General features: G+C 35.1%; 1 protein-coding gene across 1 annotated transcript in view; it reads right to left on the bottom strand.

Annotated features, from left to right (window-relative positions):
- Positions 1 to 17,903, bottom strand: part of DEPDC1B (DEP domain containing 1B) — a 131,192-nt gene that overhangs the window by 3,183 nt on the left and 110,106 nt on the right. Inside the window, exons 4-6 of the mRNA XM_074282447.1 lie at positions 11,270 to 11,436; positions 8,191 to 8,367; positions 1,290 to 1,475 (exon numbers count right to left, since the gene is read on the bottom strand). Of these exons, the coding sequence (XP_074138548.1) occupies positions 1,290 to 1,475; positions 8,191 to 8,367; positions 11,270 to 11,436 (530 nt within the window). The remainder of the gene's footprint in view (positions 1 to 1,289; positions 1,476 to 8,190; positions 8,368 to 11,269; positions 11,437 to 17,903) is intronic.

Raw genomic sequence — 17,903 nt, 5'->3', positions numbered from 1 at the left:
TTTTCTTTTTTTTAAAGGTGGAAATACCATGCTTTGATTCAACTTTCAGTCTCCATAGTTCTTTCTCTGATTGCTGATAGTATTTTCCATTCCAAGTCTATTGGAATTGTCTTGGATCATCATATTGCTGAGAAGAGTTAAGTCTATCATAGTTGATCATTGCACAAATCATGCAGTTACTGTGTATAATATTTTCCTGATTCTGCTAACTTTACTTCACTCAGCATCAGTTAGTGTAAGTCTTTCCAGGCTTTTTCTGAAATCAATCTGTTCTTCATTTCTTATAGAATAATAGTATTCCATTATAGTTATATACTATAACATATTCATCCATTCCCTAATTTATGAGCATTCCCTAAATTTCCAATTTTTCCTACCCCAAAAAGAACTGCTACAATTTATGTTTTTCATCTGAAACAAGGTAATATGGAAATATGTTTTGCAAGACTTCACATGTATCATTGATACTAAATTGCTAGCCTTTTCAAGGGGTAGGTGAAAGACAGGTAGCAGGGAAAAAATTTGGAACTCAAATTTTAAAAAAAGAATGCTAAAAATTTTCTACATGTAATTGGTAAATATCTAACAAAATAAATCAAAATACCTTGAAAAAACAAAGAAACAAGTTCACAGACTCCATATTAAGAATCCCTGCTAAAGGGAAGGGGAAGATTCAAGGGTGATGCATGCCTGAGAAAGTAATCAGCATACCTAATGATCTGAACATACCTAAGTACTTTAGTTTTTTGGAGATTTGTTCCCTTTATTAAGGGATTGTGTCCCTATGTGTATAAAGCCTGGGACTATCCTAGTGCTCTGGGTTTTTTTTTTTGTTTATTTGTTTATGTTTTGGGGGGGTTGGTGGTGGTTGTTTTTCCTGCTTTTTCACTTTGCTCTAAGATTTCTTAAATATTTTGTTATTTTGTGGAGGCGAGAAATAATTCATCTGTTTTCATTTGATGTCCCTTTCACAACTATGATCAAATGCTCTTTTCACTCATCTCTTAACATCTACTGGAACAAAGTGCATAACTTAGAAAAATAAAACTGTAAATAAGGAGTGTATTAGAAAATACATTTGCATTGACAGAAGAATTCCAGGAAACTGACTCTAACTATGCAAATCAACAGGATAGCTGAAGCATGGACTGAATAAATATATCTAACAAAACCAACATGACTCACAGCATCAAATTCAAACGTTAGAGAATATAAAGTCAAGTCATTAAAGGAAAATCAGTTTTTAAAAGAATGGTTACAAATGTCTTTTCCTTCTCTTTCTTCTTTACCTGTTTCAATTTTTTCTTTTTATCCTTGACTGACAATTTGTTATCTGTGATGATTTCCTCTAATAATGTTGCTAAAGGTTCTTGGGAGCCACACACTTTTTGGTATTCGAATTCTTCTGGACTAATTTGACGACAAAATGATGGGGCAGACAGAGTTGCATCTGTATCCGCTCCTGGGTATTTTATCTAAAAGGAGAAAACACAGTTATGGTAAGAATAATGTTCCTTCACAAAGCTTGAAAAGCTGCACATCTCTAAATTAGTAAACCAGGTATCAGTCCTGAAATCCCTTAATGTTGTTTTGTCATTTAGCTGTCACTGACTCTTTGTGACCCCATATTAAAGATACTGGAGTGGTTTGTTATTTTCTTCTCCAGCTCATTTTACATATAGCAAAACTGAGGCAAACAGGGTTTAGTGAATCATGCAGGATCACACACCTCATATGTGTCTTGGGCTGGATTTGTACTCAGGTTTTCCTAATTCCAGGGCCAGCACTCTATATACACTGCACAATCTAGATGCTCTCTTGAAATCCTAGGGAATAAGGCTTTCTATCATTTTAAAACAATCTATCTTTTGGCTATAATGTTTCAAATTGGAGTTTGATTCAGAAGAAATTAATTTGTTTCATATAATTCTTGCTTAAATTCTAAGAAACAATGTTCAATTTCACTTAATAGTATTTTTCGAATTATATGTAAAGATAGTTTTCAGCATTCATTTTTGTTAGATTTTGAATTCCAATTTTTTTCTCCCTCCTTTCTTTATGTCCCTCCTCCCCTAGTTAGCAAGCAATCTGTGATACAGGTTATACATGTACAATCATTTAAAACATATTTCCATATTACTTATGTTATGTGTGTGTTGGGGCGGGGGGAAGGGGGGACTCAGGATAAAAGGGAAAAACCACAAGGAAAAAAAAAGGTGAAAATAGTATGCTTCAATCTGAATTCCGTCTCCATAATTCTTTTTCTGTATGCAGATGGCATTTTCAATCCCAAGTCTATTGAAATTGTCTTGGATCACTAACAATGTTCAATTTCAGCAAATGGTCCCTTTCCACTATAGTCAAAATGAAGTTTGTACCTTATTTGTTTTGCAAGAATTACTATTCTCTCTTTTCCAGCTGACTTCCCAATGGGGAAAAAAAGGAAGAAAAGAAAACCTATGTAATAAATATGCATAATCAAGAATACAATTTCTTGCTCTGGCCATGTTCAAAAATGCATGTCTCATTCTGCATCTTGAGTCTATCACCAAAATGCTCTCTAAAATTGTGATCGGTCAATCCATTGATTAAACTCAAGTCTTTCCCAGTTCATATTCCTACATTTTATAGATAAACTGAGACTTAGGTTGTGATTTGTTCCAAGATCCTGATTCCCCATTCAGCATTCATTCTACTACATGATGCTGTCTTTCTAACTGATCTCTTCTGCCGAGTCATTTAAAGAACTGTCTTCAAGAAACCCATATTAAAAATGAAAATATGATGGCCAGTAGAGGATATATTATTGTTTTTTCAAAATATATATATATGGATAATTTTCAACATTCACCCTTGCAAAACCTTGTGTTCCAATTTTTTTCTCCCTTTCTTTCCCTCACCCCTTCCTTAGATGACAAATAATCCAATATATGTTAAACATATGTAATTCTTCCATACATATTCCCACTATTATCATGCTGCACAAGAAAAATCAGATCAAAAAGAAAAAATGAAAAAGAGTACAAAAAGCAAACAACAAAAAAGATGAAAATACTATATTGTAATCCAACTCAATCCCTATAGTCTAGAGAATATATTTTAAAAACCCACACTAACACATTTAGATGCCTTAGTAAATATCTATTTGGAAGATGGGACCCTAAGCAATGAAGCCCCAAAACTTCCTCAAATTTGACTTGGAGGTCAGGGAAGGGCAATATATAAATGGTGATCTGTGACCATGACACTGACTTAACTAGAGTAAAATTGTACACATGTTATTTAATAGTCTTACATTATTTTCTTTTAAGCACCCTATATTCCAATCAAATCCATTTACTTGTACTATATACAACATTTCAATTATCAGTTTTTCATAGGTGGTCCTCTATAGCTAGATTGCACCTCCATCTCAACTACAAATCTCAAGATCACTAGCTTCCTTAAAAACACAACTCGAGTACCAATAGCAAGATTGTTTTAAGAACAACTTTGAACAAAAAAAAATCATATTGACTATTATAAATACTCACATTAACTACAATAGACACATGAAGGGTGATATTATATGCATCAGAGAAAGAACTGATAAATAGAAGTATGTATAGTGGTTTTGTGAGTACTTATATATTTGTGTTTAATGGTAACCATCTCAGGGAGGAGAAGGGAAGAAAAGTGGAAAACAAAAAGAAATTTACAATATAGCTTTATTATATATTTGAAAGGCATAGCAAGTAGTCATAAGATTTACAGTTTCATGTGCAATCAAATTTTTATTATGATGATGATGTTATGAAATGCTTATTTTATTTCATAAACAAAAAAAAAATTAAAGCAAAACTACAGGTACTACAAGAGGACTTTCTTGATCTTCCCAGGTATTAATGCTATTTACTCCCTCCTTCCCCAGTTGATTTGTATTTTCTCTGTATATTTCGTGTGTGTGTGTGTGTGTGTGTGTGTGTGTGTGTGTGTGTGTACACAGACACTGTTTTACCTCAATAGTATAATATAAGCTGTCTTGTGTTTTTCTGTCTCTGGCATCTAGTCTGGTACCCAAAGTATACCAAATCTTCAGTTTGCTAGTTGAATCATTTGTACACAGATTGCTGCATATTAACTGCGTATTAACAAAATGGTATTAACTCATTGAACAAAACATTTGAAACTTATACATAGATCCAGTATAGAATTCACCATGTAAAAGGACTAGTGATATCTACCAAAAAGTACTTGGAAAGAGGGAATGAAGAGGCTAGGGTTCTAGGAAGCAGTGTGGAACATTACTACCAATTACTTCATCTCTCTGGATTTCAGCTTCCTCATTTGTCAAATGAAAGTGGAGTGGGGAGATTCTACTTTATGATTGTTTCTGAAACTGTTTTTACCAAATTCTGTGGTGCTGTAAAGAAAGGAAGCTGTCATGGCAGAGAAAAACACCTGTAATTAACTAGTTGTCCACTTGGCCATGTGTTTTGTCCACTGTATATGTTGAGTAATTATAAGCTATGAGAAATCATGGCTTTCATTTAAATGAAAAAGATGGCTTTTTATTGACCTAGAATCAATCATTGAACATACTTAATGATATAAGATAACTATGTTAGTAAATACAATGCAAATAAAATAATCAAGTATGCATTTATATACAGATACACATCCTGGTTTTTTTTGTTGTTGTTGTTGTTTTGTTTTGTTTGTTTAGGGAACCAAAACCAGTTATGGAAAATTTGATAAAACTAGTAAGACTATAGTGACAAGGAAGTTAAATTACCAAACCTAAATACAGGAAAAAAAAGGCAAGGAGGGAGATAGCTGTGTTTAATTTGGTCTCATTTCTAGTGATCCTGATAGACAATGTAAATTATGCGATCAAATTTTTTTAAAGGTCTTCTGTAATTCTAGTAAAATTTAAAAAGCATTTATAAACAAAGCTCAGCAAATTTATAAACAAAGCAAATCTCTTAGGTTTTATTTAGGTGGAAAGGTAATTAACTAAAACAATCCCCCAAATGCTGGCTTATTAAAGTAATGATGAAAATGAAAATTGCTGTGAAGTATCTCACAAGATGAACTTAACTCATCCAATATTGAGACCCATTACAAAACACTTATGGAGAGCAATCATGAATAAATTATTTGTATAATATAGTTAGAATAAAAAGCTTTGAGATTGTTTTTGTTTTTTAAATTTATCTTTGTTATTTAGTTACTACAAGGGTTGTACCTAAATTTGGTTTAAAATAAAAAGTTCCATCAGTATAAAAACAAAATAGACTTAATATCTCTAGGAGCTGTTCTTAAACTACCGGTAGTACAAAACCAAGGAACTCTGAATAGGAAAGAGTCATTATTGTTCTGTGGAAACTTTGCTCTGCCACCCAAATTGATGTTAGTAGGGGAAAAAGCCTTCCTCTTTATTCATCTTTAGAATATAACCAAGTCTTGTCATCTCTCACCTAAGTGGAAGAAAATGAGATTTTCTCTTCTTTACTGTTCCCCTGCTTCAGCAGACAACAAACAGGCATAATTCATTCTATTGTCCTTTGCTTTATTGCACTTCACAAATATTTTTTTACAAATTGAAGGGTTTATGGGAACCCCATATCAAGCAAGTCTGCTGGTACTATTTTTCTAACAGCACATGTTCACATTGTGTCTCTGTGTAACATTTTGGCAATTCTTGAATATTTCAATTTTTTTTCATTATTATTATATGTTACAGACATCTGTGATCAGTGATTTTTGATTATTATTGTTATTTGCAGAACCACAAACTTATCAGATAAATGTTGTATGCTTTATGACTACTCTACCAGCCAGCCATTCCCCCATCTCTCTCCTTTTTCTGGGCCTCTCTATTCCCTGAGAAACAACAATATTGAAATTTGGTCAATTAATAACCTTACAATGGCCTCTAAATATTTGACTGCAAAAAAGATTCCCACATCCCTCACTTTAAATCAAAAACTAGAAATGATTAAACTTAGTTATAGAAACATCTCAAAAGAAGAGATAGACTGAAAACTAGACAACCACTCTGATCAGTCAGCAGCCATCGGCTTCAAGGCAAGACTATACACCACCCAAAAGATTATGACTTAATGAAGTCTCGGGTGATGGTTAGCATTTCTTAACAATGAAGTATTTTTTAATTAAGAGGTACATTTTTTTTAGACTTGAGTATTGCACTTAATATACTACGATATAATATAAATATACCTTTTATATTCATTGGAAAACCACAAAACTTGCATGATTCCATTTATGGTAGTGACCTGGAATCAAAGCCACAATATCTCCAAGGTATGACTATACTCATTTCATCATTCATTTATCTATTCATTCACTCACACATGTATCAAACATTGATTAAGGATCTATCACAGTCAATGTATTATACTGGGTCCCCAGAGAGTTACAATTATGGTGTATAAGATGAATTAACACTTTTACATTACCCATTGTTTGATTTTAGATTTTGTTCTACAATCACACTAAAATATTTTTTTTTTGTTTTTGGCACCAAAACAGTTATGGAAATTTTGATAAAACTAGTAAGACTATAGTGACAAGAAAGTCAAAGTACTACACTCAAATACAGGAAAAAAAATCACCTCTTCAATAAAATCCATGTTAAAGATTATGCTCCACTGCCCTCACTCTTCCTAAAGCTATCCTGTATCTTCATCACAGTCTCTAGCCCCTCTATTCCTTCCTGTTCTCCTAATAATTAAATATCTGTTCTTCTCCCCTTCCATCACTATTGCTTTGGTCTCATTTCTTCTTTTTTTTTCTTGATTCTTCTCTCCATGACTCTGCAGCCTCACTGAGCTATCTTTTCTATCCTGCTAGTTCTCAACCTTGGGTCACCCCAAATATGGCCCTTCTCTGTTCCTATCCTTGAGCTACTGAGCAGCCACTGAAAGATCATGCTCAGATCTATTACAGAGTGCATTATCTAAGCTCAATTAGACCCTTCCTGCTGCAAAGCAAAATTTTTATTTTTTTTATTACCTTGACCAATGGCTAAATCCTCTCTTTTCAAATCTCCAAAGCCTTCCCATCCTTTTAATAGATATTCTTGCCTCCTACTTTATTGAGAAAATACAAGACCACCAGTCATGAGATCCCTCTTCTCAAAAACCCACTACCTCTTTCCCCATCATCTGCTCCTCTATTGCAGTCTCTGAGTAGAATACAATAGTTGGACTTTCTCTTTTCCAAGATTAATCCTTATACTTCTATCTTAGATTTCATTCCTTTCCTATACCCTGTAGGAGTTTGCCATCAATCATCTTCAAACTCCTTTATCTAATAGATCTTTCCTTAATTACTACAAAAAAGCTCAGACTTGTCTCATCTTTTAGAAACCTTCACTGGATGGTGCTGTCTCATTAAAGCAATCATCCTACTTCCTATTCCTAAGTTTCACTAACAAACTCATCTCTACTGTTCATTTATTTCTTGCAACCTCACTTAGCTCAAGCTATTCTTCCAGAGTTACCAATAATTCCTTACCTGTAATATTCAATGGCCTCTTCTCTGACTTCATCCTGTCTGATCCCTTGCAGTTTTTGATACCATTCCTTACTCCAAGGCATCTCTAGAACTTTGACTTCTATGACACTTCCCTCTCCTAGTTCTCTATCTATCTGACATTTTCTTTGCCCTGAAACAAATCCAGCTTTCCTACTTTCTCCTTACAGGGAAATAAAAGATCTTGCAGAAGCAGTGGACTACATTAGAATTTTACTGTTTATTTCCAGCATCTGCCACAAAATAGGTGCAGATTAAGTATTAATTAATTTCTCTTTCTTAGATAATTATCCTCTCATAATAGCAGCTATTTCCTAAGGTTGTTGTGAAGATCAAATAAGATATTTGTAAAGCACTTATGCAATGTTTGCCACATTGTCAATAATATACAAAAATGCTAGCTATTATTACTGGTCTGCTGGAATTGGAGTCAGTAAGATCTGTTCAAATTCGCCCTCACATGCTTGCTAACTATGGGATCTTTGACAAGTGACTTAATCTTTCAGGATCAGTTTCCTCATCTGTAAAATGAAGATAATAATATCTATCCCAAAGGGCTATTGTGAGGATCAAATGTATAGAGCATTTGGCAAATCTATTTGATAAAATGCTGCATCAGTGTTGGCTATTAGCATTATTCGTAAGTTTTACCTGGACACGTCGCAAATAGGCTATATGTTCCTCTATTGCATTCTGCAAGGAAGAGGGAGCTTGCAAGATCTCCTGGTGATTGTGCATCAGAAATGTCAACAGCCTGGCCGCTAACAACTCATCCAAATCAACTTCATCCTTGGAGCACAGGATGCAACGTGAAAATGTCTGAACCATCTGGAAGGGGAAGAAAAGAAAGTGGTTAAGGGAAAAAACAGATAAAGTATCACTTGCAACCTGAACCACTGTCACCTAATCTAGATGAGGCAAAGCTAAATGTTTCAGAAGAAACAATCCAGAGGTTTTGTGTCTACCTTACCAAATCCACAATAATTCACAATAGATATTTTAACAAAAGTTAATAGTTTCATATGTAGTCCTCCTTTTTTGTTCTTATCTACCAAAATGTTTTTGTGTCTGCTGATGATTGTTAAATTTGTAATTAAAATTAAAATTGTAAAAACATGAACAAAAGAAGCATATTCCCAAACACTATACTCTTCTAGCCAGACATATTTCAAACCCAGAGGGGCTGCTCCTTATGTTCCAGCTTGCCTGAGATGAGCATTTCATTTGCCTCAAGAAGGAAAAAAGATAGTTCATAAAAGACAGAGCTTATAAAAGGCAGTCCTTAAAGCCCACTCATAAATTTGTTTTAAGTTTCCTGTTAACAAATCTGAGAAATTACAACTATTGTCATGACCTGTATTTATGTGGCAGTTTTCCTCGAGTAGTTCAAGCTTTAGAGACATTAGTGAAATGATAGAGCATCCTTTATGACATTAGGAGAACACTGCTTAGCATGGCCAGAGTGCCCCAATAGTCACATTTCTGGCCACCCTTTTTATTTTCTTTAAGAGCATTGCAATGTATTCTGGATTCTCACTCAATAAACTCCTGCTAAATGTAACTGTGGGCAGCTTACAGAAAGCACACTAGGTGATGAAATGATCTCTTTCAGCCAGGAGATAGAATTACTATAATCCTGAGTACCAACCAGTACAGTGGTCTGTACAGAAAAACCTATCCTTTCTAAGGTACTTTTGTTTCCATTGGTCCCTTGAGAAGGCACAGATGGTTGATTAAAAGCTCTGTGTGTGTGTGTGTGTGTGTGTGTGTGTGTGTGTGTGTGTGTGTGTGTGTGTTGTGTATCTTTGTGTGTTGGGTACAAGAAAGGAAGAAGTTAGGAAAAGAAAACTAACCAGTACTTAACAAAATGCCTATCACACAATAGGTGCTTAATATTTATTGATCATGTGATTCATTAACTCATATGGGTATGATTTTTTTTGAAATTCCACATAAAAGCCCCACAACTATCCATATCATCCAATGTGACTTTTAGAATTTCCTCAAATGCTCATGAGGGATAGCAGGAGTATTCAAGAGCCTCTATAAACTACCTGCAGTGTCTATATGTTTCACTAAGGAGAGGCTAAATGATGCCATAGTGCACACATTTCCAGGCCTAAGTATTCATATCTGTAAAATAAGGTTGTTCGGTCATTTCAGTAGTGTGCATCTCTTCATGATTCCATTTGGGATTTTCTGGGCAGATAGATATACTAGAAAGGTTTCCCAATTCCTTATCTAGTTCAGATGAGGAAACTGAGACAAAGTTAAGGGACAAGTCCAGGATTAAAGGGTTAGTGTCTGTGACCACATTTGAACTTGGAAAGATTAGTCTTTCCGACTCCAAGCCTGCTGCACTAACCATTGCATCACCTGTCTATAAAATGTAAATGAGGGGACTGCATCCCATACTGGCACTCTATCCACTGTGTCACCCTTCTTTAAAATGTAAAATAAGGGGGATGCATCAATTATGAAATAAATGGCATGCTACTGTGATATGAGAAATTATAAAAGGGAACATTCCCAGAGAAACCAAGGAAGACTTGTACTGAATTGATACATAGTGAAGTGACAGCATGCTGAATAATTTATATAATAACAACAGCAGGCATAAAGACAAACAACTTTGAGATCCTCAAGAACTCTAATCAATGAACTTGCTAAGTGAGCATTTTTAGGTCAGATGATATAATGTACCACCCATCACCTTGCAGAGAGATGATGGACTCAGGATATGGGCTATATAATTAATGTATTTTTTGGACATGGCTAATATAGACTTGAATATGTATATTTGTTACAAGATCTTTGTGTTTTTTTCTTTTTCAGGGGGAAAGAGGGTATTGGTGAGAGGAAGAGAAAATTATTTTTAATTGAAAAAAATTTTAATATAAAAAAATAACAAAATTAAGAAATTGGACTCAATGACTTCTAAAATCTAAATGATTAAGTTTAATATCTATTTAAGAATAGAAAAAGAAAAGTAAAATTTACATGCAGTAGCTAAGATCAGATTTAATAGGTAATGTCTAACTATACTCTTATCAAAAATAAGAAAGTGATTCTTTCCTGTTTCTATAATCTTGCTATGTTTTTGTGGCTGCTGAAAGAAGACAGCTGGGTCTGCTTCTGTCTCCTTGATGTAGGTAAAGAATCTGATAAATCTGATAAATATAAAACTAATAAAATGCTTTTTTTGTGTGTGAGGATGGGGAGAAGAGTGTCAATCCAGTAGGCCAATCTAGTCTTGTATCTATATCTTTCTCTTTTATCCAGCCTCCTTGTCACATCTCTTAAATCCATTTTATCTGGTAGGACACTATCAGTTCCCTGTGCAGCTCCTTTCCTTTGATCTAGGGGAGGGAGAGAATGTTTTCATATGGGAGCTCACTCGGCCTTTCCAAGGGTCTTTACAAATGAAAGTAAGAAATGTTTCTGCTAAGTAAAAAGCTGTCTACTCCTAAACTCTACTTTCTCTAAATTGAGTCCCTTACAGAAAGGAAAAAAAACAAACAAACAAAAAACAATAATCTGATTCATTTCTTCTTGAGAGTGTGGAATATATTGCAGGAAAAGGAAAGGGAAATAGGGAGTGTGAAAAGTACTCTAAGCAAGCCAATTTTGTCTATGTAGTTTCATGTCCTTGCCTAATCTAATAGATGATTAGTCATTTATAAATAATTTAAAATATCCAAATTATGTTAAACCTGAGAGTGCAACATACCAGTGTATGCATGCCAAGGCCATCACAGAGTGGTAGTATCTCCTTGTTTAAGCAGATCTTCGCCATCATCCTAATCAACAGTTGCAACTTTCTCCGATTTTCAGGAGGCAGAAGGAGACAGCAAATCTGAAAAACTTCAATAGCAATTTTCTCTTTCTGCAACAAACCTAGTTTCAAAATAATAATAATAATTTTAAGCACCTGAGAACCACTTGGCTCTGCTATTTGTATGCATATAAGAATTGTTTAGAATAAGAAATATTGTTTAAAATGACACAGAACATTTTTTCTTCAACCTCCATGCCCTGTTATTTAGCTGGATTTCCCACAGTCATCTGAAGCTCAACATGGCAGACATCCTGCCAAGCTCTCTGCTTCCAACCCACACCCTTTCTAATCTACATCCAATAAAACATTTTTTGGACTGAGATCCATGAATTTTTTTTATGTAGGGAATTACTTAAATGGAATCTCCACTAAAGCAAATGTAGAATGGCCAGTTTTCAAAGATCTCCTGGTAGCACCCTAACAGTCAGTCAGTCAATAAGCATTATTAATCACCTACTTTGTGCTAGCCCCTGTATTAAATGCTGAGAATACAAAGAAAGCAGTAGTATCCCCTCTCAAGCAGCTTACGATCTATATGAAACAACTATATACAAGCAAGATATAATACAAGGTAAATTGATGATAATCAATAGAGAGAAGACACTAGCCTTAGGAGAAACCCATAAAGGCTGCTTGTAGAAAGTGGGATGTTAGCTGGGACTGAAGGAAGCCTGGAAAGCCAGAAGGAAGAGATGGAGAAAGAGATGATGCAAAGGCAGCAGCAGCCAGAAAAGATTCTCAGGATCTAGAGGTGCATTTTCTTGCTCTAGAAAAAAAGAGGACAGTTTTATTAAATCATAGAGTATGTGGTATGGTCTAAGGTATATGGAAAGGGTATGGAGAAAGAGATTAATAAGGGCTTTCAATATCAAACATAGAATTTTATAATTGTTCTTGGAAATGATAAGAAACAAGTAGAGGTTTTTAATTTTAGAAAAACATGGATAGACTTGCATGAAATAATGAAGAACAAAACAGGCAGAACCAAGAAAACATTGTATACAGCAATAGCAATATTGTTTTAAAAACAACTTTAAGCAATTAGGTCATTTTGATAAGGTCCATGCTAGCTCTCTGGAGGGCCTCAGGATCAGTGAGAGTCAGGATCAATCAAAGTCCTTGGTCTTTAGGAGAAGTGAAGGAGACAGGCAAGCTGCCAGACAGCTCATCAAAGATGAATCCTGGACTCTGTAGTCTGGAACCTAAAGTCTTCTCTCCTGAGTGTACTGCGGCAGAGAGACTCTAACCCTCTCCCTCAGCCCTCCAATCCTTGCCTCAGATTACCTCACCAGAATACATTCAGAAAACACCAATCATGATGAGAGCCATTAAGTCACCATACCATCTAAGTATGTGTTTACAGAACCATTATCTCATATTGAGTGGGTACTTAGCCTTAAGTACTCTGCTGTTCTGGATTCAAGTACATCTTTCAGAGTTCCAGCCCTTTACAATAAATACCCATATTAACTACAAAAGACATACAAAGGATGATGCTATTGCATCCAGAAAAAAGAATTGATACATAGACTTGTATATATAGAATGGTTTTACACACACACACACACACACACACACACACACACACACACATATCTGTGTCTAATGTAGTCACCTCTAGGGCTGAGAAGAAAGGGAAAAAGAAATTTACAAGATAATTTTTTCTATATTTAAAAGGAATAACAAGCTGATTTACAGTTTTGTGTGCAATCATCTTATTGTATGTTATATAAAAGCTTATTTTATTTCATGAATTAAAAATAAAAAAAAATAAATGGGAAAAAAAGTTAAGTACCATGGTAGTCTGGCAAATGCGTATCAGAAAGGATAAGCCCAGATTTTCCTGACTCTAAAACTGACATCCATTCACTACTGTTCTACTGTCTCCCTTTGTCACCTTCTTTAATTTCTTTATAAATAACACCTTTCAAATATTGCTTCGTTTCTATTTGTAACATTATTTTTTCTAACAGATATTTATTAATTTAATTATATGACACTTCAAAGCATCCCCAAAGAAAGTATAAAATCTTCCATTAGACTATAGTCCTGTAAAAGCAAGAATATTCTGGGGTTGAGTTTTCTGTTTGTTTTTTTTGTATCCATAGTGTTCAACACAGTGCCTGACACATAACAGATGCTTAGGAAATGCTTGTTGATGGATTATCCTGGTCTTCTACCATCTTATTTTAGTTCTAGCACACCTGTGTCCTAACATGCCCACTTACAGTCTTTGTTCTAACAAAATGTTCATGCTGAATAGTTTCATTCCCCTATTAGTCTTGATACTGAAAGCAAAGGAAACTGGATCAATTTTGCAAATCTCATACTACCAACATTCACTTCTATGCCAACATTCAACTTCCCATTTCTTGTGCCCTTTACCACCTTCAATGACTCCTCTCTCTCCACAATAAATGCCCTGCTATGTATAACCTCTATCTGAGCAAAAACTCTGCTCTGGCCCCAGGATACATCACCAATGACTGAGCTAGGAAAGGCTCACATCTCATTAGGTGGTTATTGTTTGTCCTTCTTTTTTTGTGGCATCTTTTGTTTTCCTCTTTTTTCCCTCCCAATCTTCCCTTCAAGTACAGGATGCAGAAGTCATCATTTTAGTTAAAGCAAAAAGTAACTTTATATAAAAATACAAAACGGGAAATGTATAGTTAGACAACATATTATCTGAAAAAAAAAAACTATCCATGGATTGTAGTGAACTGCAGGTTCCTTATGAGTCATTGGTATAATATGACAGACAAACCACTAAATTAAGGCTATATTTAGAAAATTCCAAAGAATACAGAAGTGAGAGTCTCACTTGCTCTGTACTAGGAGAACCACATTTAGAGTATTGTTCAATTCTGGAATGACACAGTTTAGGAATGACATTGATGAGCTGATAAAGGGTCCAGAAAAGGTATGAAGACTAAAGATGCTAAGTGTGGGGAAGAGAAAAGTCAGACATGACAAAATAGTAGCATTCAAGTATTTTAAGAGCTGTCATTTGGAAGACGGATTAGACTTGTTTTTTTTTTTTTTTGTTTTAATCTTAAAGAACAAAACCAAAGAAAAACTGAATGAATTATAAGAAGCAAACTAGAGTTAAACATCAGAAAATACTTCCCCAAGTGAAGGGGATGCTTTGCTTAGTGAGTTCTCTCTCACTGAAGTGATTTAACTCAAATGTTGGATGACCACTTGTCAGAGATGCAGTAGGGATTCATGGTAGGGTAAAGGTAGGACTACATGGTGCTTCTTTCCAAACTTCAAAGTCCTTGCTCCTATGTTGGATTAGAGGTTTGGAGTGGAGTAGGAAAGAGAGAGAGAAGGAAGAATCAAACTTCTTAGTCAGATGATTTTCAGGACCCTGGAATTATGCCCTAGGTCCTAGCAAGGAGGGGAAAAAAAGATTGAGGGAGTATTCAAATTCTCCAAAGTAAAAGCTTCAGGAAATAGACTCAGAGCTAGTGTTGGTCAAGTTGGAAGTCAAGAAAGCAACTTGAGATGAGAGAAGTGATGGAGAGAGTATAGAGGAAAGCCAAGGTGAGGGTATTTATGCTACGGAGAATCTGGAACATGAGACTAGAGAGTTTGTTGTAAGAAAAATTTTGTATAGGGCAGAGTTGCTTGTTAATCTTCTCCCTCCCAACTGTGAATAATACTAATAATAATGATAAGCATTATTATAACAATAAAAGCTAGAACTTATATAACATCTCTATAATTGAAAAACATTTCATAAATATTAGTTTGATTTGCGCAACTCTAAGAAGTAGGTACTATTAGTAGCCCAGATATTCAGAAGGAGAAACTGAGGCAAACAGAAATTAAGTAACTTGCTCAGGATCACAGTCAAAAATCATCTGAGGTAGGATTTGAAGTCAGGTCAATAAGGACCAAATCCAGAACTCTAAGGAAGCTAGGTGGTATGGATGAGTAGCAAAGAATCATTATAAGATCAGATTCTCTGTCTCCCACAGTACATCTAAATCACTGGTGTGTGAGTTCTTCCTAATTTCACTGTTCCAGGAAGGCACAAAGTGATGTAGCATATTTCATTCTCTCCATCAATAAACATTTATTAAGCACCTGTTATGTAATAAGCACTGTGTCAAGTGCTGGGAAACAAAAAGAGACAAAACACAGCCCCTGTCCTCAAGGTGCAAACAATCTAATGGGAGAGACAATGTGTAAACAAATATATACAAAGCAAGCTAAATAATCATGAAATAATTAGTAAAAGGAAAGCATAGAATTACAGGCTTCCATTAAAGGATATAATTTTAGTTGGGGCTTAAAGGAATGTAGGGAGGTCACTAGTTAGTGTAGAGGAGGGAGGGCATTTCGGGCATGGGAGACAGCCAGAGAAAACTGATGGGAGTCAAGAGATGGAATGTCTTGTCCATGGAATAGTCAGGAGGTTAGGTGCACTGGATTGGACTGTATACAGTAGGGAGTAAAGTCTTTGAAGAATGGAAATGTAGAAAGAGGCTAAGTTATGACGGGGTTTAAATGAGAGAGTATTTCTGGAGGTAATAGGAAGTCACTGCACTTTATTAAGTAGGAAGATAACATGATAGGACTGGCATTTTAGGAAAATCACTGTAATGGTTAAATGAAGAATGGATTGGAGAAAGGAGGGACTTGAGGCAAATACCTATTAACAAATTACTAAAATAATCCAGGCACGAAGTAAAAGAAAGCCCACACTAGTGTAGTGATGATATCAGAAGAGAGAAGAAGGAGTATTTGAGAGATGTTACAGGTATAAGAGAGAAGGCCTGGGAGAGAATTGCCAGTCATTTAAATAATTACCAAGGCCAGGAGAGTGGATAAGGCAGGAAAGTAAGAGAGAATGGATAAGAAGAGAAAAGGTTCACTGAATTAGTTTATCAGGAATGAAGGTAGGGAGGATTTTTCAGATGAGACTACTAGTTTAATCATTTATATTCATGTGAAAAATGTGGTAAAAGAAGTTGAAAATATCTAAGATCTTTCCAACTCTACTTGCAATTAATAAGCTCCCTTGATTGAACTAGACTTGGCTTGCTGTTGGCATTTATTTCACACTGGTGACTTGGTGACAATTATGTATTTTCAATTAACAGAATATAAGCAGTCTATGATACATGATTATGGCAGTTGGAATGTTGATAAAAGTGAGAAGAGGGGGTCAGGACAGCTGCCTGACTGCTCAAGCTGATCCTCATAGGTCCTAATGGTATCCCACAATCTGGCTCTTAGCTTTAAAGGTTTAGCTACAGTGTATTATCCAATCTCCCAAAACTGATCAGATTATTCATTCATGCTAACAAAACTCACAAGAGATTAATTTCTGTAGCAGAGTGCCAGAGTTTAACTGAGAAATAGGACTACCAAGCAGTACAGAATCCTTGTATCAGACAGCCAACACTTTCTCTTTTCAGTAGGAAAGCCAACAGGAAAGCCAACATGAGAAAAGCTAGCAGTACTAGAAGGTTACTGGGCAAGCAATCAAAGCAAATGGAATTGGAAGGGTCACTGTCCTCAGGTTATGAATGATCACATCTTCTCCACTAGACATACCTACATATCCAGCCTTTATATCCCACAAAGTATCATAGATTTAGAGCAAAGAATGAGCATAAAGGTTATCAATTGCAACCCCTTCATTTTACAGATGAGGAAAAATGAGGATCAGAGAACTTAGTATTTGTTTACGGTCACACACATAATAAATAGCAAAATAATTTGTAACCTGGTCTCATAACTACAAGTATAATACTAAAAACAAGCTCTCTTTCAGCTCTACCACTGTGTATCCCAAAAATCTAGTACCTATTCCCCAATAGATTTCTCTGCATGTCATAAAGGTATTTCAAACTCAAAAAGTATAAAATGGATATAATTTTAACCACCCCCAATCTACATATCCTCCACATGTTGCTGTCTCTAAAGAGGACATCCCCCTTTCTTACTCAAGACTATAAAATAGAGCCATTTATCTCATCTCTTAAGCCTGGAATAATACTGTCTCCTCAAGTCTGCCTCTTAGACTTCCTTATGCTTTTCAAAGCTTAACCCAAATACCCTCAGTCAGGTTCTTTTTGATCTCTCCTAATTGATAATGCTATTTCACATAGTTCTTTCTGTCTATCATCTATCAATCCATTATCTATGTGTGTATGGGTTTACATGGAACTGAATTACAGGGATCTGACAAGCAACAATGAATATTCCTATTATCTAGTCAAGGACAAACTATCAAACTTTTCATTATTGGCTCTTTTCTAGACCACACAAACCACCAAAACTCTTCTCTTAGGATATTACTTCATGATAAGCAGGTTACAAATAATTAGATCACAGCTTATCTTAACATCACTTACATTTTATTCTCCATGACCAGAGTTGAGAGACAGCTTAGTCCCGTCAGCAATACATTGATAAATCATTTCTTAGGCAGCTGACTTATACAGCTGCCTCATTTTATCCCTTATTTTGATTTTTATTTTGCTTCAATTTTTAGTTATTTTTTTCTAGT

Source organism: Sminthopsis crassicaudata, chromosome 1, assembly GCF_048593235.1.
Source record: "Sminthopsis crassicaudata isolate SCR6 chromosome 1, ASM4859323v1, whole genome shotgun sequence".
Taxonomy (NCBI): domain Eukaryota; kingdom Metazoa; phylum Chordata; class Mammalia; order Dasyuromorphia; family Dasyuridae; genus Sminthopsis; species Sminthopsis crassicaudata.
The sequence above is the reverse complement of the archived record's forward strand: the minus strand, read 5'-3'. Positions and strand labels throughout refer to the sequence as shown.